Raw genomic sequence first — 22,287 nt, forward strand, 5'->3', positions numbered from 1 at the left:
AAGGACTCATATTCTTGAAGTGAAACAAACATTTTACTTCAATTACTTCTGCAAATCTTCCAGAGGATGTCTCAACTTTTCACACCTACATTAATATTATTATTTTCTCCATTTGTCTTTGTAAAATAACTCCAGCTCAATCAGACCGGATGGAGAGAGAGTGTGAACTGTAGTTTCTAAGTTATGACTTAGGCTTTCATCTAAATTTACCTTTCAGTTTGTAGTTGTAGGGCGACAAAATTTGAAAAACAAAGCTGCCCTCATGTTTGTGCCATTAGAATATTGAGTTCCTCGCTTCATGTTCCTATTTACAGTAAGTATGTCAACCTCTGGCCACTCTCCTTTACAGCTCTGGCTTGATTCTCACATATGTGTGTGTTTGTTTAATCTTTCTATTTAGGACCATTTCTGACATATTTACTACTCTTCTGAAGACTGCTGGACTGATTTGAATTAGGTTTTGGTTAAAGTTAGAGTTAGGAATAGACTAGTAACAGTTAAGGTTGTGGAAAATGTCTGGGTTTGCATAAATCCAGTTATTAAAATAAATGGACATTAATACAAAGTCCTAATATGGGCAGAAATACAAACATAAGTACCTTTAGTATCTTTCTTAGTTGTTATTTTTTTGTGCATAGTTAGTGTGTTGTGTTATTAGTTTTAGTTGTCTCTCAGCTCATAAGACACACAAAGTCAAAAGAAAACAGAGTAAAGCGATGTAGGTGGTGTCACCATGACAACTGCTTATACCTAGGTACATGGTCTGGAGATGCTAGCACTCAGTGTTCTGGGCTTAATGGTTTTTAATATTATGAAAATAGTCAATAAAAGGGATAAAGTTGTCTCTGCTGTAATTGCTGACATGACGACAACTGCATACAAATGATTCTGGCTTTTTCCACATTTCTGTCTAAACAAATGAACAGAAAACACAGAAAAAAGGAGGCCAGGCTGCTTTTTTCATAACAAGCAGCACACTAACCTGTCAGATAGGATACTTCTCTTCTTCATACCCTCCTTTTCCCCCTCTCGTTTATTTTTTTTTTATCATAGCAATATTACTCAATAAAATTAAGATTAGAAATAGGTTGTAAATGCTTTATGGTCACTATCATTATAGAAGGGGAAAGAAAATCTGAACTTAATGGTTAGTTTTCAAAATGATGTAGGTTCAATTACACAGTTACAGTCATACAGTTACCTCCTGTACTTCAGACATTCTGGATGTTGTATTTAAATTTAGACCAAACTGAACTTTTGACATCTGAGGGAAACTTCAGTGTTAATAAAATGTCACATTTTGAAGTGACACACTGTCACTTTGGCACTTGATGTATATTTGCAAAGGAAGTACAGAGTGGAGGCGGTGCATCACCGATAATCTTCCTAAGCGAAACACCTGCTGAGAAGGGAACATATGAAACATTTCCAGTCAGTGTAATTGGCTATGAGAGACTTCTATTCCTTCCACCTCCACCTACTGTAACAATAATTTAATAATATAAATAATAATTATCTTTTCTGTAAATACACTCCCAAGGAAACAATGCAAGAATTTGACTTGGACATCCTATATTTAAAACATCCATCTAGAACATGTCTATTCTGGTACTTCGAATATGAGCGTGACTCTTTCCATATCACGGCTGGTTGTCCCTTGTTGCCGTGGCAACCTTGAATGTAAGCTTTATGTGGCAGGTTGTCTGGGTGGGTTGGGCCGAGACAGACAGACTGGTGGTTTAATATCGGTGTGTGTGTGTGTGTGCGTGTGTAGGTGGTTTTATGTAACCACTTTAAGCATCATTCTGAAAATGTTTCTTTTACTTGAGTGAAGAAGGAAATGCTTCTCTAAAGTTTTTTTTTTTTTTTTTTGAGCTTTTTTTGGGGGGGTGGAGAAGTGCTACACATCACTACATCCTGCATATAAACAGTAACGCAATAGATGTTGGATTACTAATATGATTCATATGCTGAGTAATAACTTAGAGTTTGTGTCTCCTGTAGAGGACTGATGAGGAGGCGGTGTTGGACCGCGGGGGAACACGTTCTATGCTCAACACCAATTTTGAGAAGGAAGAACTTGAAGGTAAACTGCCTTACATGATGCTTATTGTAACAAGGTTTTCTAAATATGTTTGTTTAGTAATTATTAAAAGGCAATTGTAAAATAACAACTAAAAAAAGAGAGTGGGCACAAGTTTTACCTCCTTGCAGATTTCTTCCATTTTTTTTCAGACCTTAAGACTGAAGCTTGTGACATTGAGTGTCTGCAAATGTGCTGTAATGAATATTTTTGCTGCTAACGCAGCAACTGATGTCAAAGTGTACGCCAAAAATAAATCAGCTTCCAGCCGTCATAATTACTACAATGTGTCACTATTGGGTTAAAATAATAGTGATCACTAATATATTTTGAAGAAAAGACTAATAAAAGCCACTAAAGGAGCTTCTGTTTGTCTAGTTAAAACCCCTCATGAATTGTGAAAAAAGTATTTGGTTCTTTTCTTGTGTGTGGGTGGGTGTGTGCTTTTTTTTTTTTAATCACACGTTTCAGATAACAAATTGTAATATCAAGCAAAGAAACTGAATAAATAAGTGCACTGATGAATCATCCAGGTCTTATCAAGAGTCAGAACAACATCATCAGCACCCCAGACCTCACTTGCCTTGGTTATAATTCAGCAGTAATGCCAAACAGCTTCACAGCAACACATTAAATTATGACTTATTCTTTGGTGTGTGACAAGCATGAAGTATTCCTTAAAACTTTTTTTGAAAAAGCATAACAGATAATGTGACAAACATTATTATCACACTTTGAAATGTTCTCCATGAAGTTCTTTATCTGAAGGCTGAACCGTGCGGTCCCATGCTGTTTCTAACACTCTGGTTGGGATGTTACAATGAAATCCAGCTCATGTTGCAGATGATGCGTCATGCTGTGTTTAATAAAACGTGGAGTAAAATAGGTTTCATTTATTCCTGTCCTGATTTGAAAAGTCCATAAATAGTTTTTTTTTTCTATTTTAGATTAATTGGTTCTGACACCAAGAAAGCACTAAAAATATAAAATGTTCTCTTTGTTTCTACAGAGGTTGAAGTTTTTATGAATTTAATTCAGGTGTGATGGATCAAACTTGTTCAGGCTGAGGACTGTGTAATTTTATCGATTCTATGATATTTATTGATACTTTTTTCCTCTGAAGTTATCGATTTTTCATCCTCTAGCATCGATACATTAAATCCTACTAAGGTGTTAAGATGCAGTTAGTTAGCATGGGGTGCAGCTCTGTTCACCGCCGTATCACACTCAGCACAGACTTTCCACCGGTATCTTCAGGCTTTCTTTTTAGTGAAAGCCTGAAGATAACATTTGGTAAGCTAACTGTAGCGCTGCACTTTGCCTGTAAACAAATAAATGGTGGTTTGTGTGCAGTACCTCGCAGGCCACTAGGGGGCACCCAAAACCCCAGTGGACTGGGGACCGGAGTTTGAGAAAGACTGGTCCAAGTGTTTTACAGTTTAAAACTAAACTTTAAAAACCTGTAAAACAACCTTTTAGTTTAGCAACGACAGGAGACTGTAAAGCAGAAAACCTTTGCTTCATTAGCAGCTAATGGTTAGCAAGTTGCAGTATTCTCTTAAAATCATCTTTCGCCATTTTTCTTCAGCTTTTTTCTGATGGCTTAGATGATTAGTTATTTTCTATTAGCTGTATTTCCCTTTATGATAAATATTCTACTGAACTGAACTGAATCACTCCTTTACTCTTCAATATGAACATTCTTCATATCCTTTAATTTGACTGAGTTTCCACAAATTCCTTTGGCCGTCACACATTTCTAGATATTTAATTAAAGGAATGTTGAAAGCGCTGTACATTCATCTTAAGTGGTTGTAATCTCATCAAACCACAAACTACTGTTTGAACGGAAGAAGAGGAAGAGACAAAAAAGGAAACATCATATGACATCAGCAGTTGGTCATGCCTCAGAGAGGGAAGCTATTTTTATAAAGCCCACCACACACAAGTCTTGACTCACTTGCGTACAAAACCCTCCTCTCACGTCTCCTTCCTCTACATCCCTTCTGATCTGGTTCATAACTATGTGGTTAGGAAAATTTGCTGGATATGCAGCGAATTTCCAACCTCTTCCTATTGCTTCCCACATACATAATTTACGAAGCGCTAAGAGCTGTTTGCTCTAGACAGGTCCATCCACTATGAGACATGCGCTGACAGCATCAAGCCTGTCCAAGTGACAAATATATTTTGACGTAGTACATAATCTCGCTTAACCTCGATTTCTGCCTTCCTGTTGGTTTCTGGAGTCTCTTGAGATTGTGAGGTAACTGTAGTAGAGATACAGTTTCACCCTGGAAAGTAATCCATCAGGCATATTCTTTATTAAACAAGTCTTTGAATTTAGCATCATTTTTGGGAGAATAGCTGCACGTTTTCATAATTTATTCTTGTTTAAAACTCAAAAGGAAACCCTTTTGCATTCAGAGCCAGGAATAAAACAAGAAGGTGGGGCGGCTTGCAAAATCTGGGTCAGATAAACTCTAACCCTCTGCTTGCGGTGCTTTCACTCAGTAATAAAGTGTTACCGTCTCATCACTTATTTAACGCAAACTAAACCACTCTTGCTGTTTTGCTGGAAATTATTAGACTCAGATGGTGATCAAATATCTTAACTAGCTAACCGTCATCAGTTGCTGCTATCAAGCTCACACAGTGCATTTGGCTTTTCTGCATTTTATTACAGTTCAACTAGAGCTGCACCGATCAGACATTAATATCTTTATCGGTTCTAGATCGGATATTGCACTTTCTGAACCATTTCAAAGATTACATTGCAGTTTACTTTTACATGTTTGACCAAAGTAGTCAACCTATTGTTATCAGTTTCAGTTTCTTTATTATTTATTTTCCGTTGGCTGTTATATTGCTAACTGCACTGACTGAACAAATTGAAGTTGTGTTGTTTTTTTCAGGCTTGATCAAGCTTGGTGTATTATAGTGGTGCAAAGTTATCTAAAAAAATGTGCAATTCAGTACATTTGTCTGTGTAAAAAAATAAAATAAATGTTTTTAGTCAATTCAGCTCCGTGATCTGGTATCAGATCGATATCGGCCGGTACCAAACATCAGATATCGATATTGGTATCAGAAGTTAAAAAAAAAGTGGATCTCTAGACATTCACTGCATTTAATAGGGATTATATGCAGGAAACTGAAAAGTGGAACTAAAATGGTGCATGTTTTTAAAATGACGTCTAAAACTATCTCAAAATATAGTGGAGAAAGTCATGTTTAGTGCCCTTATTTTTTGTCCCGACAGCCGAGGGCCATCAGGAAAAAACAAATGGTGGCCCCCGTAGCTCGACCGCAATAAAAGAAGAGAGAGTCAGCTCTGATTCTCTTCACGCTGACCCTGTGGATGGGCTTCCACATAGACATGAGAACGAGGCTGTAATCCTCACACTGTGCCATGTCCTTTCAAAGTACAACTTTCATTATCTGTATTATACCAAAATGAAAATGACTCCAATTACAGTGGTAATCTTCAAAATCAATTTCATTCTCCTGAAAGGAGACAGGAGGCTTTCATTACCAGCACAGCAGGCCTGAAGGCAGCCGTTCGTTCCTTTAATTGAGGCTTCATGGCTGCTTGCTAGATGACATGGCATCTACGGAAAAACATTACTGCATTATTCAGAGCCTGTTTTTCTTTCTTTGCATGTCTTCCTTTCTGTCTTAAGTGGATTTTTTTATTTGTGTCAGAGTACTGGATGCGCGTTCAGTGTCAAGTCTTGGGAATAGACACAAACAACTTCAGGGTTTCAGAGTACAACAGTGTGAAAGATAAAACATTTAAAGTAATAAATAATATACTGTAGAAGACTTGTTTATTGTATAGTAAAGTATAAGCCTGTCGCAATAAGCAATCAGTCAATTATTCGTATGATAGATGAAAATGATCTTGATAATTTCCCTTCAGATGATTCCTAATCTGTTTTATTGATGGTTTCGGTTGTGTGTATTTCTTTATGTCTGTTTTATTTATTATTTTTGGTTGTCGTGTTTTGCTTTAAATATTTAAGATATCTTCCAGCTCAAGTGTTCTTTAAAAAAATAAGTTTTATTAGTCTTTGCGAGGGCAAACATGCATAATTCTACTATTATCATTATATTACTGACAGAGCAACAATATTATCATTTATCACAATAATTTCTGGGACAAAATGTATCATCACGGTCATAATAAAGTACATTAAGGGTAAAGTGCCACGAGGTATAGTATATCCAACAGTTCAGTTGACTCATGGGAATTTTGGACCCTCACTTATTCTTGTACAAATTGACTTTGGGGGGTTTTTCCCAGTGAAGCCAAATTCTGTTTGGCTGCCGAAAATTCACACGCTTTTCCTGAGAAGTTATTCACTGTCAGTTGAAATTGCAACAGATTGACAGCAATTTCACACGTCGAATATGGTTGAGCAGCATGACATAATTGCTCCAGTTACAAATCGTGGCTGCCACAATCTGCAGAAAAGAAAAGGCCAAAATAATGTGCAGAATATTTGGACAATTTTCAGTCCAGGAATGACCTCTGACCTCTTCGTCCAATCAAAAAAATAATTGATATCCTACTTTCATTTTGAAAAACTGACTTTTATTTTGAAGCTTAACTACAGAGTGCACCAATGTTTCTGCTACATGCTACCAAGAGAGGCTATATAGTTTTAACAACATGGAAAATCAGTGTAGGATTTGTTGATATTGTAAAGATTGTTTGGAATTTCTGTCAAATAAAATATTTTCTAGTATTTTCTTTACAATTTTTTTCTAAAAAGTAATAATTTAAATTATTTCAACATTTAGTAATCACTGTTTCTTCTAGGGTAATATTTCTAGTTCCTCTTTATTGTGCTTTATTGTATTTACGTTTAAGGGGAATGTTATGGTTAAAATTAGCTAGCCTAGCATTAGCATTAGGATAACGAACACTAATGTTTGTTATCAGCGTCGATCAAAAGTTAAAGGGGAAAAAAGAAGTTATGGATCTATGTCAAAATGTTATAATTTCTGACTTGGGCCATCTTGGTTTCAGGTCACCGCACTCTCTACATTGGAGTCCATGTCCCCTTGGGTCGGAGGTCACACCGTCGACACCGTCACCATGGACACAGACACAGGAAGAGGTCCAAGGAGAGGGACTCCACAGGGGAAGACGGTCGGGAATCCCCCTCATATAGTGAGTGATGGTGATGTGTAGAGATGAACTTCAGAAAACGATTTGGCAGAGCTGGGAACTCAAAGCTATTTAAATGGAAATCTTTATAATCTTTATGTTCAAATAACTTATTCTGTCCTTGTAGCAACTTTCTATCAGTATGCTGTGCTTCTTTAAGCTATAGCTCTTGATTGTGGTGCCAAAATGTCCATCCTCCAAGGAAATACTCTTGTTTTGTTTGTCTTTCACTTTCACCCCCCCCCCCCATCAATTTCTGCTTCATAGACACCCCAGCTCAGAGGGTGCAGTTCCTTCTGGGCACAGAGGATGGCGACGAAGAGCACATCCCACACGCCCTGTTCACTGAGATGGACGAAATCTGCCTCAGGGAGGGAGAGGACGCCGAATGGAAAGAGACGGCTAGGTGAACTTCTCTTATCCGCTTTCTGTCTGCCTGAAAATTGGTGGAAAGAGAATTTTTTTTCCAAGCATTATTCAACTCTTTGAACTTGTTTCCAGGTGGCTGAAATTTGAAGAGGATGTTGAAGACGGCGGCGAACGGTGGAGTAAGCCCTACGTGGCCACCCTGTCTCTGCACAGCCTGTTTGAGCTGCGGAGCTGCATCATGAATGGCATCGTGATGCTGGACATGAGGGCCAACTCACTGGAGGAGATTGCAGGTGAACACTACAGGCGGTTTTGTCTCATTCCTCATCGCTCTTGAACTCTTTCACATTTTATCACGTCGCAACCACAAATGTTTAGCCAAAAACTTGAGTTTTGTCAAAATTGGTGTTTCCATTAAGCAAAATTATTTCCATAATTCCAATTTGCACAATTTTATACAGCTTATGATCCCTCAGCACTAAGCTAAAAATACAATGTCTAAGATGAAAGCATATCCATGTGTTAGAATGATCTAGTCAAACTCCGAATCTAAATTCAATCGAGACTATGTTGCAACACTTAAACACTGATGTTCACAGACTTGATCAAATCAAACAGAGATTTTAGTGTTTTGTGGCAAAAATGGAGAAACGTGGGGCTCAACAGAAAATTTAGAATCATAAAACACAAATACTTTTATTTGTAAAGCCTATACAGTTAGTATTTCATTGCATTTGTCTTTCACATAAAATACCAACTAAATACAAACAATAGCGTCTTTGCTGCAGCTACATGTCAGTAGGGTTTCACTGTTGTTGCTCCTCCCGCCCCCACCCCAATGCATTAATTCTGTTGATACAAGCATGATCTCACTTTTCAGCCAGAATGACCTAAATAAAATCAAAGCAGGAGACATCATGGAGCTCCTGGTGTGTTTTTGAGGTCAGTGTGGGGAGAGAATATTTATCTGTGCTGCTGCACAATTAAATCACCCACAGTGGGTCAGTTTTTTTTTTTGTCCCTTTGTTTGCTATTTTTTGGGCATGAGCAGCTTAGCGTCGCTGGCTGTCATGCAGAGGCAGAAGCAGATTTATAACTGTCCAAAATTTCTTTATTTTTCGCGTGTAATGTGTGCTTTTATTTGTCAGATATGGTTTTGGATCAGCATGAGGGGTCCGGCTCTCTGGGTCCGGATGCCCGGAAGAGGATCCGCGAGGCTCTGCTCAAGCAGCACCATCACCAAAATCACAAGAAGCTGGCCAACCGCATCCCCATCGTACGCTCCTTCGCTGACATTGGAAAGAAGCAGTCCGAGCCTCATTCCATGGACAAGAACGGTAAAACACACAACCACGCCTACATCCCCCCCCCACACACACACACACAGACACGAAGCTGTCAAATGCCTGTTTTTCTTATTTCCTTTGTAGTTGTCACGCTTTACGCCACATATGCCAATTGTGAGTTTATTGCAAATTTTCCTCAAAAATGGTCGCAAACATTGGGTTTAAGTGATTCCCACCTGCAGGTGGCAGTACTTCTTACTTTTGCTACACTGTTGCCTCAGTCTTTCTTAATGTCAAGTTGTATTACGAGATCGATGTGGCGAGTCACAAAAAGTCTTGTTGTGCTGTTAAAATTTCTAAATTAAAATCTGTGACATCCTGCATGTGAAAAGATGTTCTATATGATTTATCAGCTGCAGAGGAAGCTGTTTATTAATGTTATAGCAGTTTGTTAATGGGATTTATCAGTATGTTCTGGCACAACAATCCCTTGAGAAGATCCATAAAGTTTATTTGGCCCAAAATGAAAACGAGCGTGACCCACCTTGTAGCTAGATTCAGGCCTGTTGGGCATCTTATTGCAGGGGTTATTTGTTTGACAAAACTGCCACTCACAGTATGGCGACAACACTGATGTGCAAAATCCACCATGTGATCATGCAGCATGTTTTAAGTCTACAACGTTTCTTAGGCCACTGATATCCACACTAAAGTGCTAGAAGTTTAGTTTGATTTCATAAAAGACTCAAAATCTACTACAAGTTTCAAATCGGTATTTATCACATAGTTTAACAATAGAACATATAAATATTGGGCTTTCTCACTAGTTAAACACTCCAGGCTGGACATGATAAATAAATGGCTGATTAAAACCTGCTCTGCCAGCTCAGTGACCTTCATCGATAACCTCTGGATCTACTGGCAGCGATTTCACCTTTATGGAAGAGGCGGACACAATCTTAATAAACATGGGATAAAGCTACTCACTACAAACCTTTTTCATCTTATCAACAAGGACAACAATCTGATCATCGCTTCAGAACTACAGACTCAAGGATGTCTGACTAGGATGGAGCTCTCCGCGTATCAGGAGCAAATTGTTCCAAAACAAGCTGATACAACATCGACTGGAGACGGAGTGACTGGTTCCGCTCCTCCTTCCCCCTCCCTCTCTGCTCCTCCACTCATTCACTGCATTCACAAGACACCTATGAAAAAATATCTTCTGGACCAGAGTTTCTCAAATTTACACATGGAATTAATCAACATGTTTGCCTCGGCAGGTCTCTCCTTAGTCCTAACATAGCAGACCTCACTTCATTTAAGCCACCTGCCTCTGGCTTCCCAGAGGATCGATCACTCTGTGTTTCTGAGGTCTGAGGCCGGGGTCCAGATATTATCTTTACACCCGTCTTCCTCCCAAATGTGTCTGGTCCCCCGGCACTGCAAAACAGGACATTACCTGTCTGGACCACTACAAGAAAATTTACAAAAAACAGAAATACAAAATACAGCGGTCCTAATTCAAACCAAGGGCCGAACGAAAACTGAACAGAAACAAAACTGAAGTCATTATTTTTGGACCTAAAGAGGAACGATCTAGAGTCAATGCACAGCTTCAGTTATTACAACTAAAATCCAGCGATCAGGCCCGAAACCTGGGAGTAGTGATGGACTCTGACCTGAAAATTCAGAGCCACATAAAGACAGTTACAAAGTTGGCCTTCTATCACCTGAAGAACATTTCCAGGATTAGAGGACTAATGTCTCAGCCAGATCTAGAGAAACTCATCCATGCGTTTATTTTCAGTCGCATTGATTATTGTAACAGCATCTTCACAGGTCTGTCCAACAAATCAATCAAACAGCTGCTCTCGTTTCACTAAAACCAGGAAGATAGAGCACATAACACAGGTTCTAAAGTCCCTCCACTGGCTACCTGTATCTCAAAGAATAGACTTTAAAATACTGTTGCTAGTTTATGAATCACTGAACATTTCAGCACCATAAAACATTACAGATCTGGTGTTGTTGTATCAACCTTCCAGACCTCTCAGGTCCCCAAACGAGGAGAAGCAGCATTCAGCTTCTATGCACCACAAATTTGGAACAAACTTCCAGAAAACTGTAAAACAGCTGGAACACAGAGTGCCTTTAAATCTCAACTAAAAACCCACCTGTTTAGGATTGTATTCGAAACGTATTCAATTACGAATTTACTGATGGCACTTGACTTAATGTCATGTTTTGATTGTTGAGTCTATGTTGCATGACTTTGTGTTTTTGTGTTTGTTATGATGAAAAGCACTTTGAAATGACTTGCTGCTGAAATTTGCTGTACAAATAAAATTTGATTGACTGACTAGTTTTCACCAATAAAGATCCAACAACAGCGAGGGCAAAGTGTATCCACCTTCCAGAGTTTGTAACCGTAGCGTGCCGTTTCCCAGCGTCGTCTCTGTTCTTGTGAAAGCCGATATTATTTTCCTGCTCTCCGATAGGCCAAACGGTCTCACCGCAGTCCCAGCCGTCCAACAACGAGGCCAAACAGGACGTCAGCCGAGAAAACAGCGCTGTGGACTTCAGTAAGGTGAGCAGCCAGAACAACCACTGCTCCTCTTGTTTGTCTTTGGCCGGTGAGAGCTGAACACATAACAAGCGCTGTGTGTTTATCCAGTCTGGGGTTACATGTGTGAAATGGTCACCAGCATCTTCTCACAAAGGTAAACTGACTGGGGTCAAACTGTGTTTTCTTTAGCCACGCCGTTCAGATTATAATGTAATTCTGTGTTTGTGTACAGAATGCCTATTTTGATCATTTATCCAGCTTTCAGTCCAGAAGTGATCCCGTTTGCGTCTTACTGTTACAGATTGACCTCCATTTTATGAAGAAGATCCCTCCTGGAGCGGAGGCGTCCAATGTGCTGGTTGGGGAGCTGGAGTTCCTGGACCGCCCTGTGGTGGCCTTTGTCCGCTTGTCTCCTGCTGTGCTGCTCAACGGCCTTACCGAAGTTCCCATCACCACCAGGTGATCCAGGCGTCGACTGAAAGTCCTGCACCTTGGTTTCTCTTTTAGATTTTGTTTTTCAGATCAGATCTGATGTTGCTTTTGTTGCTCAGGTTCTTGTTCATCCTCCTGGGGCCTCTGGGTAAAGGTCCTCAGTATCACGAAATTGGGCGATCTATTGCTACCCTGATGACTGATGAGGTGAGGCAACACCAAATACAAACTGAAATCTTTATAGAATAAAAGTATTTATGTTTTATTATTCCCAATTCAGCGTTTTGTAGCAGTTATGTAGTCAAGACCCAAACAGCAGCTTATAATCTATATTTTATAGTTTATATATTTTTTTCATTTTAAGAATAAAGTCATAATACGACAAAGTTGTAAAAATATGAGTAGAAAGTCAGAATTCTGCCTGAATAAAGTTATGTTGTGAGAATAAAGTCGCAATAATATGAGAATAACATATTACCAGAATAAAGTCGTAATAAATTAGAATGAGGATAAAGTAATAATTTTATAAAAATCCCTCCACAAAAAGATAAAATAAAGAATGTTGAGCATCTTGTGAAGTTATGCCTTGGTATCAGTTTTACAAATTATGAAATACTTCATCTTTTAATATCATCATCCAGTTATTATCAGTAGAAGGGCTTTGAAATGTTTGCGCCAACATGTCGAAATAAAAATCTCAATAATTCACTAGAAGTTTTGCTCTCATTAAAACAGTTTGTTCACTATTAATATTATGACTTTATTCCCATAATAAAAAAAAAAATCTTACTCTGGCCCTAATGCTTCATTGTAGCTACTCCTCTTCTGTGCCAAATGGCTTTTTTTCTGTTGACAGTTAATGCATAATAAAAATAAAAATACTTTACTCGTCTATAGAATATAGTGATTAGCTTTTTTTTGTGTGGACAATAGCTTTCTGTGTTCTGTACATCCTCATATGATGAATAATTAAAGTGGTGGTATAATTTGAATTGAACGGAGTCTGACATTTTCCGTGGCCTATAAAAATCCTGATGGGTTAGTAGTTGGGGTGTAGCAATAAATCCAGATTTTTATATGAGATAATAACAATGTTAATCATGAGAATATGATGAGAAAAAAACTTTTGCAATATTGGGGAAAACAAATGGCATAATGGTTTCAGAGATCATAAACTGTACTTTAAGAAATCTCTGTTCACCGATTTACTTTCTTTTGACAATTCATCAGAGATGTGGAGTTTTAGAGATCACACACTGCATCGTCTGCTGTGATTCATCCTAAAGGTGTCCCAGAGGGATGTGGCAGGACCCTGTGGAGTCCAGTCAAGTTCTTTGACACCACACTCATTTATTCATGCCTTCATGCGGATGGCTTTGTTCTCTGGTGGACAGTCGTCTTACAGGAAGGGTTTGTCCCCAAACTGTTGTCGCCAAATCATCCAAATTGTCTTGGTATGCTGGAGCATTAAGGATTATTTCGCTGGAACTAAGAAGCCCAGTCCAAATCCTGGAGAACAGTCCCACACCATAATCCCCTCTGCATCAAGCTTTACTCTTGACACAACACAGCCAGATAAGTGTCGTTCCCCTGGCAACTGCCAAACCCTGATGCCTTCATCCGTTTGCCAAATGGAGATGCGTGATTTGGCCCTCCACTCCGATCCTGTCCTGTAGAGCGGCGTGCTCTACACCACTGCATCCAGTGCTTTGCGTTACTTGGTGATGCGGGCGGCCTTCCATGGAAACCCATTACATGAAGCTTTCTATGTACTGTTAATGTGCAAATAAAATTTGGATGGTCTGAAGCTCTTAACTGCAGAAAGTTGGTGACCTCTACGCTCTCGATTCCTCAGGATCCCGTGACCCCACTTTAGGATTTTGCGTGGCCTATTTGCTGTTGTAATTGCTTCCACTAACAGATGATGGTTGAACCTTTAGTAGAGAGAAAAGAACAAAAATAACAATATTGTCCAACAACATATTAGTTCAGTTAAACTTTATGGGACATAAATACAATGAAGGTCATGAAATGAGCCATCATGATGTCTATTATAAATTATAAAGCTTAAAAGTTTGGAATTTCAACTGGGGTATGTATATTTGTATGTTTAACCTGATGAGATAAATCTGCAACTTTTAATAAAGCTGGTAGTGATTTCATGAGTAGCATTGTGGCTAATGCTAGCATGTTAACTCAATTTCGGTATAAATATTTCAAGTAGTAACACTTCACTGGATTTCCATGTAATCTTGTGTGGAGACATAAAGGACCCTTGGATTTAGTTTTGATCAGGTTATATGGAATTGCATTTTCACATTAATGAAAATATATATTTAATGTCAAAAATACAGATTTTCCATGATGTCGCCTATAAGGCCAAAGACAGGAGTGACCTGGTGGCAGGCATCGACGAGTTTTTGGATCAAGTGACTGTGTTGCCCCCCGGCGAGTGGGACCCCTCCATCAGAATAGAGCCGCCGAAGAATGTTCCCTCTCAGGTAAATTCAAAAATGTAGGGATTTTGCATTCTACTTTCAGGATGAAATTGATAGAATGGCCAAATTTGGACCTTTTGGCAGCTACTTTGAACATCTCCCAATTGTCTGCTCTTTTTAGCCCGTCAGAAACATCATTTTTCTATCTTCTACTTATTTGTTATCAGCAAAAATCTGCATTGAAATAGATGTTAAACACCTATTGAGCATAGTTTTTGAACTGTGCCTTTATATGTCCAGTTGAAATGCCCTGCTGTGCCTGTTGGTGTCTTTCATAGGACAAATTAGGCTGCACTTTAAAGCTGGCATATACCCAGGCTTTGATTGACAGTGATGTTTACTGCACAGGAAAAGCGAAAGATCCCCCCAGTTCCCAACGGAGTGACGGATCTTGGAGAGTCTGAGGAGCACGGAGGACATGGTGGCCCTGAGCTCCAGCGCACGGGGAGGTGAGCGCTGGAGACCAACAAAATGATTTACAGTTTACACTCTGTCACTTCTTAAAGCTATTCTCTGTGCCTGTCTTCCTGTCGCCTATTAGCTGCTTCACTGCTCCCAAACTGTTAATTTAGCTTGTCTAGTGTGCAGACGATTCTATTGGGGGAATGTCATTCTTCACTGCTCAAAACAGAGGTCTGTTGTTTTAGTATCACTTCATTGCATATTGGGTGCGTTTATTAGACCATAAAGGAAAAATATTCCTTTTAGATGTTGACAGATTTCAGAGTTGTAACATTCTTCTTCAGATGAAGTCACATTGTTTTTGTTTTCAGTTGTCTTTGCATTAGAGCCACACTCATCATTTGAAACTATCCAGACATCCTTCAAAATAAAAGGCCTCTTCAGTTTTCAACCCAGAATAGTAAAGGGGTAAATCATGTAGAAAAAAAAAATCAATAAATTCTTTGAATATGGGCAACTAAAATTTATCATCCTGTCCAAATTGAACATTAAACAAATAAACATAGATCTTCCTCTAGTAGTTCTAGTGCCATTAATCCTCAACTCCCAAAGTTACTCAGAAAAACTGACTGCACAGTTGTCGGAGGCAAACCCAGCATGGGGTCACTTTGTAACTCCAGTTTTGTTTACCGATGTTTAATTTGGTGAATCAACTGAAAATGAAAGAGCTAGTGTTTGGCTGTGACCACCTGGCGTGTTCTAACATGTTTACCAGCCGCTACTGCTCACTTGATAGAGCAAGAACTCATTGATCAAGACAGTTTGTAGTAATGGTATGTTGTGATGATCTATAGCAGGACAAGATAATGGATTTTTGTTGGTGTGTTGTTGATTCAACTCTATAAAAGGGATGGATAGGCTATTCGTACATGCTTTTTCCTAAAGTAGGGATTGTAGATGTACTATACATTTACAAATTTCTATAAATGGGGGAAAAAAAACCTATTTTTTGGCACCTTTGAAGCATACATAATTAGGATCAATATTGTCCCGATTGCTGCTGATTTTAATACTGTTTAATAATTGTTTCAGAAAAAGCATGTGAGGATTTACAAGAGTCTGAAATCTAAAACAAAACCCCATATTTTCATACAAAGAGGACAAGAAATGCACTGATTCATCATATGTCTGTTTCAGTCTAGAGACTCCCCCACTCAGCTCCTTCAGACTAGCCAGTAGCAATTAGCAAACACCTGGTGGACCTGCACATCAGCCTAACTCATTATAGGAGCTACTTCTCAGTACAACGCTGGTAAAAACATAGTTAAAGGGTTAATAGAAGAGCCATTTTGTGATGACTTCCTGAAGGTGGAGTTTCAGAAAGAGCAGGAGTTTTTAAAGAGACAGAGGCCCGATTCCGAGGCATCAAATTACAAAGTCAAATTGCCTTTAAGTGATATTTGATATATGTACCAATTTAAATGGTTCTATGTGCATGGAAAATGAATAATGCTACCCCTTTAACATGGTTGTGTCATTGCAGGATATTTGGTGGGATGATCTTGGACATCAAGCGAAAAGCCCCTCACTACCTTTCAGACTACACAGACGCCATCAGCCTCCAGTGTCTGGCCTCCTTCCTCTTCCTGTACTGCGCCTGCATGTCACCTGTTATCACCTTCGGAGGACTCCTGGGCGAGGCCACAGAGGGCCGCGTGGTCAGTTTCCAGTTTCAAAGACTATAAATTAGAGATGCACCAATCAAAGATTTACAATCTACAGTGTCTGCAGCTACCATGAGCAGACATCATTTGTTTATTTATATTTTACAAAATATAACCCTTTTCACTGACAAATTAGTGATTCAATACCTTCGTGTTTTTGTATAATTTGTGAAAATAAATAACATTTTTACTCAGTTTAGAAGGTGAAAATAGTATGTAGAAAATGACAATACGGCGACAAAGTCATAGCAATTCAGAAAGATGAGTGGAAGGAAAATATTTGCTAGGAAAAGGTGTCAGCAGGAATATTCTTTTTATTGATCTCATGTAATAATCAACTTTTCAGTTGATGACGGACTTTATTGACTGGTAGTCATAATCATCAAAATGACAAGAAATAAAGGCTTTAAATATTTCACTCTATTTAATGAGTTTCGCTTCTGAAATGAGGAACAAAAATATGAAACTTTTTCACAATATTCAAAAATGTTTTAGCTGTCTTATGCTATGTATGGAAAAATAATAAGCCCTTCAAACCTCCAAGGTTCGGTGTCACCAAGTTAATCAGAACTCTGGTTCCGGTTCTTCCAGAGTGCCATCGAGTCTCTGTTTGGGGCGTCAATGACTGGGATAGCCTACTCTCTGTTTGCCGGTCAGCCCCTCACCATCCTGGGCAGCACTGGGCCGGTTCTTGTCTTTGAGAAGATCCTTTTCAAGTTTTGCAAGTAGGCTTCCTTTTCTTCTTCTTTGTTTCTGTCTGACCTTGTTTCTTTCTTTCTTCCTTTACTTCATTTGGTAAAATACTGTATGTTAGTTTCTGGCAGTTCTTGTGTTTTATTCTTGTGTGTGTACCTCAGGGAATATGGCCTCTCCTACCTCTCCCTGAGGACCTGCATTGGGCTGTGGACGGCCTTCTTCTGCCTGCTGCTGGTGGCCACAGATGCCAGCTCGCTTGTCTGTTACATCACCCGCTTCACCGAAGAGGCTTTCGCCGCACTAATCTGCATCATCTTCATCTACGAGGCCCTGGAGAAGCTGCTTCACCTAGGGGTGCACTATCCGGTCAACAAACACAACGACCTGCAGAAGCTCACCCAGTACTGGCAAGTGTCTCTGTCCTGTAGGTTGCAAGGCAGAAAGCACATGATCCCAGTAATCTTCAGTTCTAAATCTTTACAAAGAGATTTCAAATGTAATCTGCAGAGTGTACTTAGCTCAGCATTTTTGGCCAAAACATGCTAAAGTACCGCAGCTATGTTTTGGTTCAGTGGTAAGGGAGACAGTTTATGGTTGATGCGTTACTAGTAAACAGAGATTTTAAAGCGTATTGATTATTTTATCTCAAACAGGTGTAGCTGTGTTGAGCCAAGGGACCCGAGTAATGAGACCCTGCGACTTTGGGATGAGAGGAACATCACAGTGTCCCAGGTCAACTGGACCTCACTGGAGGTCAAGGTAAAGAACCCATGTATTTGAACAGGAATGCCTCCACTGAGCCAAATACTTTTTCACATCCATGTAAATTGTTTTCCTCAATGACCGTCTTCCTCGTCTCTTTGCCCTTTGATTATCACCACATCCATCATCATCTCCATTCACACCGGGGCCAGTAGGAGTGTGAGATGTTACATGGGGAGTTTCAGGGGCCCGCCTGTGGCCACCATGGCCCGTACATCCCAGACGTCCTCTTCTGGTGCGTGGTGCTCTTCTTCACCACAGTCTTCATGTCGGCCTTCCTGAAGGAATTCAAGTTCAGCCGCTACTTCCCCACCAAGGTACTCAAACTGACACTCATTTTATATGTTTTGTTATTTTTGAGTTGAGTTTTAGTCTCTGTGGCTTAGATAGCATGTTGGATTTATTTGCGATGCCTAAGCTAGTATTGTATATCAACTAAGAAATCCTACAACCACTAAAATCTCGTACCACTCCGGTTTTGTTTACGTTTTGAGAAAAAGGAAGTTACACTGGTCTTCTTCTGAGGTTTTGTTTTGTTTCCTTCAGTAGATTGTGGTACAGCGCCACCACAGGCGTGGAGGGGAACACATTTTTCAATTAGTTTGGGTCGTTGAAAGAGTGCAATGTGATTGTGAGCCTCATCAGCTGAAAATGTAATTAATATTGCAATTCACATCCGGACTATATGGCGTGAAAACACCCGCAGTTAAGTCCGAGGTCTTATTCCCGCTAAAGAACAGCATCTGATGGCCAGATCTTTTTAAAGAAAAGTGTAAAAAACAGAAATTTCAACTGATTATTTAATATATTCTATTGGTTTAAAATATTGTTCGATGAGATTTCAGAGCAGAATGCTACTACTTTGGCAATTTTATCTGAAGATAATCACATTTGGGGATCCTCTGGGCTCTATTTCAAGCCACTTTTATAAAAAATTTTTACCTCGACCTTAAATTAAGATTAAGTTCACATATAGTTTGTTCCTAAGTAAAAGTACAGTTTAACAAATATTATATAGACCTATTACACATCTAGTGAAATATTTCAAATATTTGGATCTTGCAATAGTGAATTATAGAGAATAAAAAGCACAATTTTGTGTCTCAGAAAATTACAATATTAGGTAAATTTAAAAAAAATCAAACGTGTTTAATTTTTCTGAGAAATGTGTTAATTTTTGTGCCATCTGGTGTCCCTCGTCTTCCTCTCAACAATAGTCCCTAGATTTTCTCAGGCCTGTTTGCTAGCTCTTCAACCGCAGTAACATCATGCTCAGTGAACCAGCTGTTTGTGCCTTTGGCTGTTTGGGTATCAAGCCCTTTTGGAAAATGAAATCAGCCTCATCAGCAGAAAGAAGCACGAAGATTTCAGAAAACCCGATGTACCAGAACCAGCAGATGACACCAAATCATCCGCTGGACTTGACGCAGAATGGATTCTCCACTCTTTCTCTGAAGTCTTGGACTTTGGTTTGCAAATAAAATGCAAACTTTACTTCCATCTGGAAAACAGACTATTGAATATTCTCACCATCGTTTTGAAATATCTATTCTTTGTTCACACAAAGGGCTTTTTTTTTTTTTTAAGGGCCTGCCAGCTGCAGAATGACACCGACTTCACTTATTTATAATCTTCAATTTTGTTTTGAAATCTGCAGAAGTAATACAGAAACTGCCTGACAACATCATTAGCTTACACTGCCATCTACTGGCTGTTTGGGAGCACAGCGAGAGCGCTGCAGTCTGTGTGGCCATTCTATGCTAAGTTTCTATGGGTTGTCATTGAGATGACACACAGCAGTGTAATGTGTGGGGTGATGTTGGCTCACTACAGCGTGTCCTCTGATCGCCACCTTGTGGTGATGAATATTACAATGCAGTAACATCTAAACGCTTATTGACCGCTTCCTGTATGTTTGTGCTGCAACATTGGATTTTCTTGAATGTCACTGTTTTGATTTAAAAGAACTATTCTTTTTCTTTCTCTTTATTTTTTGGGGTAGCTTTTTTGTTTGTCTTACTAGAAAATGAAGAAGCTGAACAATTCCAAGACCATCAGCACTGTACTATAAATAGTTAAAAATCGGTGGAACGAAGCAGATGGAATGAAAACATTATTAAATCATTTTACTTCCTAATCTTCAGCTGAGAACTGCGACGGCATATTGCGACGATTGTAAATAGAAAAAAAAGGAATACATTTTCACCAAGAATCTCAGAACCTCATGAATTAAAAAAAAGAAGAAACATTTGCAAACAAACATTAAAAATTTTAATTTGAAAAGGCAATAATTGGGCTGGGAAAAAATCACTGACAAGTTTTGAGGTTGAAAAGTTGCTGGGAAAAACTTTGGCCTTTGGAAGTGTTAAACTTTTGGAAGTCAGTTTTCTTGGTTTTTGAACATTTCAGAGATTAATCTGAACATTTCTGAAGTCTTTTGAGCAAATTTTCAACTTTTTAAAGTCAGAAATTTCCAATATTTTTGTAAAAAATCTCTCAAAATGTTAAAAATTTTTGGCGGAAATTTACTCTTTGTTTTTCTATATACAACGTCCCTGATACACCTGAGTAACCTGACTAAATACTCTTTTTGAAGGTGTTCTTGAACGGTACTCTTTTTACATATTTCTGTTTGAATTCAACATGGACTTTGTCTAAAGGATGTGTGTTTTTGTTCTGTCCAGGTGAGGGCTGTCATCAGCGACTTTGCAGTCTTTATCACTATCCTCACTATGGTCCTTGTTGATTATGCCATAGGAATCCCATCGCCTAAATTACAAGTCCCCAGCAAGTTCAAAGTAAGCCCCCCTGACAGCTTTGTGTGTGAAATCCTGCACCTGTGTTTGCAGTAAAGTAAAGTAAGATTTTGTGTTTTTGCACTGTGCAAAAACAGTGCAAAAACGCAAAATCTTACCATTATATTGCATTTCAAGTGCAAATATCTCAGTACACTTTAAACTGGGCAAAACTAACTTGCAAATTACTTTTCAGCAAGATTTAAGAGCTTGTTTTAAGTAAATAATAATTCCTTAATATTGATTTTAAAAGTACTAGTTCCACTGGCAGATTATTTAATAACATGTTGAAAATGTCTTGTTATAAGTGAAATAATCTGCCAATTGACTTAAAACAAGTTTCTGTTTAAAAGAAACCAGATTTTGTCACTAACCTACATTTTGAAGTATTATACAAGCAAATTCCATAGAAACATAATAATCTGAATCCTATTTCAAACATTTTATTTGAACATTTATGTATGAAACCTTTAGATATCTCATCACTTAAGAAAAATATCCCATTTTTCTCCTGGAAGCCAACTAGAGACGATCGGGGCTGGGTTATAAACCCGGTTGGACCCAACCCGTGGTGGACCACCATTGTCTCCTTTATACCCGCTGTGCTCTGCACCATCCTCATCTTCATGGACCAGCAGATCACAGCGGTTATTATCAACAGGAAGGAGCACAAGCTGAAGGTTTGCATTAGCTCATTGCTCTTTGCCGTGCGACGCCTCGTCGACGCTGAAGTCTGTCCCTGTCGGCCCCTGCAGAAAGGCTGCGGCTACCACCTGGACCTGTTCGTGGTGGGGGTGATGCTGGGCGTGTGCTCGGTGATGGGCCTGCCGTGGTTCGTGGCGGCCACCGTGCTCTCCATCTCCCACGTGAACAGCCTGAAGCTGGAGTCGGAGTGCTCGGCTCCTGGAGAGCAGCCCAAGTTCCTGGGCATCCGCGAGCAGCGCTTCACCGGCCTCATGATCTTCACCCTCATGGGCTGCTCCGTCTTCATGACCTCCGTGCTGAAAGTATTTACTCAGCTCACGTCACAAAGCACTCGAAGATGCATAGAAAACCGTTAACCAAGTCTTTAAATGATGATTAAATTTTACCCATTAAATTCAGTCAAGTAATCTAGACTGAATTTTAAAGTCACTGTGATTAGCCACAAGTCACCAGGATGTCCTTGCATACTTAAAAAGTCTTAAAATGTCAGAAAGTCATTAGAAAATAATGGGAAAAAAAATGTTTTGGGCAAAAAGAAAATCACTGTTGACTTAGGCCATTATTTCAGGAAATTGATAATATGTAAGTTGTTCTTAAATACATTAATGATAGCCTTCAATATGATCATGGCAGGACTAATTAACCTCTTAATGTAGTTTATTTCTCTCGTGGAACTTTCCTGTCAGGCAGAAGTTTGAGTCACACTCAGAACCTCTTCATTACGTTCTGTGATTATTAACTGCTAATATGATCTTGCTAGCTAGCTAACTTTTTTTGCATCTATCATTAT

At 39.1% G+C, this 22,287-nt stretch overlaps 1 protein-coding gene across 7 annotated transcripts in view; it reads left to right on the forward strand.

The window, feature by feature from the left end:
* The window catches only part of LOC122827403 (sodium-driven chloride bicarbonate exchanger-like), a 61,004-nt gene that overhangs the window by 27,916 nt on the left and 10,801 nt on the right, over positions 1-22,287 (forward strand). For 5 of the 7 annotated variants that reach the window (XR_006370057.1, XR_006370058.1, XM_044110306.1 and 2 more), the window contains 18 exons: positions 2,005-2,086; positions 7,119-7,262; positions 7,527-7,665; positions 7,761-7,921; positions 8,777-8,965; positions 11,416-11,504; positions 11,785-11,942; positions 12,035-12,122; positions 14,270-14,416; positions 14,762-14,862; positions 16,359-16,533; positions 17,131-17,264; positions 17,397-17,642; positions 17,889-17,994; positions 18,153-18,314; positions 20,682-20,795; positions 21,311-21,472; positions 21,548-21,799. Coding sequence is in view for 5 of the 7 variants with exons in the window: in XM_044110306.1 (XP_043966241.1) it covers positions 2,005-2,086; positions 7,119-7,262; positions 7,527-7,665; positions 7,761-7,921; positions 8,777-8,965; positions 11,416-11,504; positions 11,785-11,942; positions 12,035-12,122; positions 14,270-14,416; positions 14,762-14,862; positions 16,359-16,533; positions 17,131-17,264; positions 17,397-17,642; positions 17,889-17,994; positions 18,153-18,314; positions 20,682-20,795; positions 21,311-21,472; positions 21,548-21,799 (2,649 nt within the window). In the remaining 2 variants the exon portion in view is untranslated. Of the gene's footprint in view, positions 1-2,004; positions 2,087-7,118; positions 7,263-7,526; positions 7,666-7,760; positions 7,922-8,776; positions 8,966-11,415; positions 11,505-11,784; positions 11,943-12,034; positions 12,123-14,269; positions 14,417-14,761; positions 14,863-16,358; positions 16,534-17,130; positions 17,265-17,396; positions 17,643-17,888; positions 17,995-18,149; positions 18,315-20,681; positions 20,796-21,310; positions 21,473-21,547; positions 21,800-22,287 lie in introns of those variants that run through there. The other 2 variants (XM_044110304.1, XM_044110305.1) reach the window with 2 other exon arrangements.

This window comes from Gambusia affinis, linkage group LG24 (genome assembly GCF_019740435.1).
Source record: "Gambusia affinis linkage group LG24, SWU_Gaff_1.0, whole genome shotgun sequence".
Lineage (NCBI taxonomy): Eukaryota > Metazoa > Chordata > Actinopteri > Cyprinodontiformes > Poeciliidae > Gambusia > Gambusia affinis.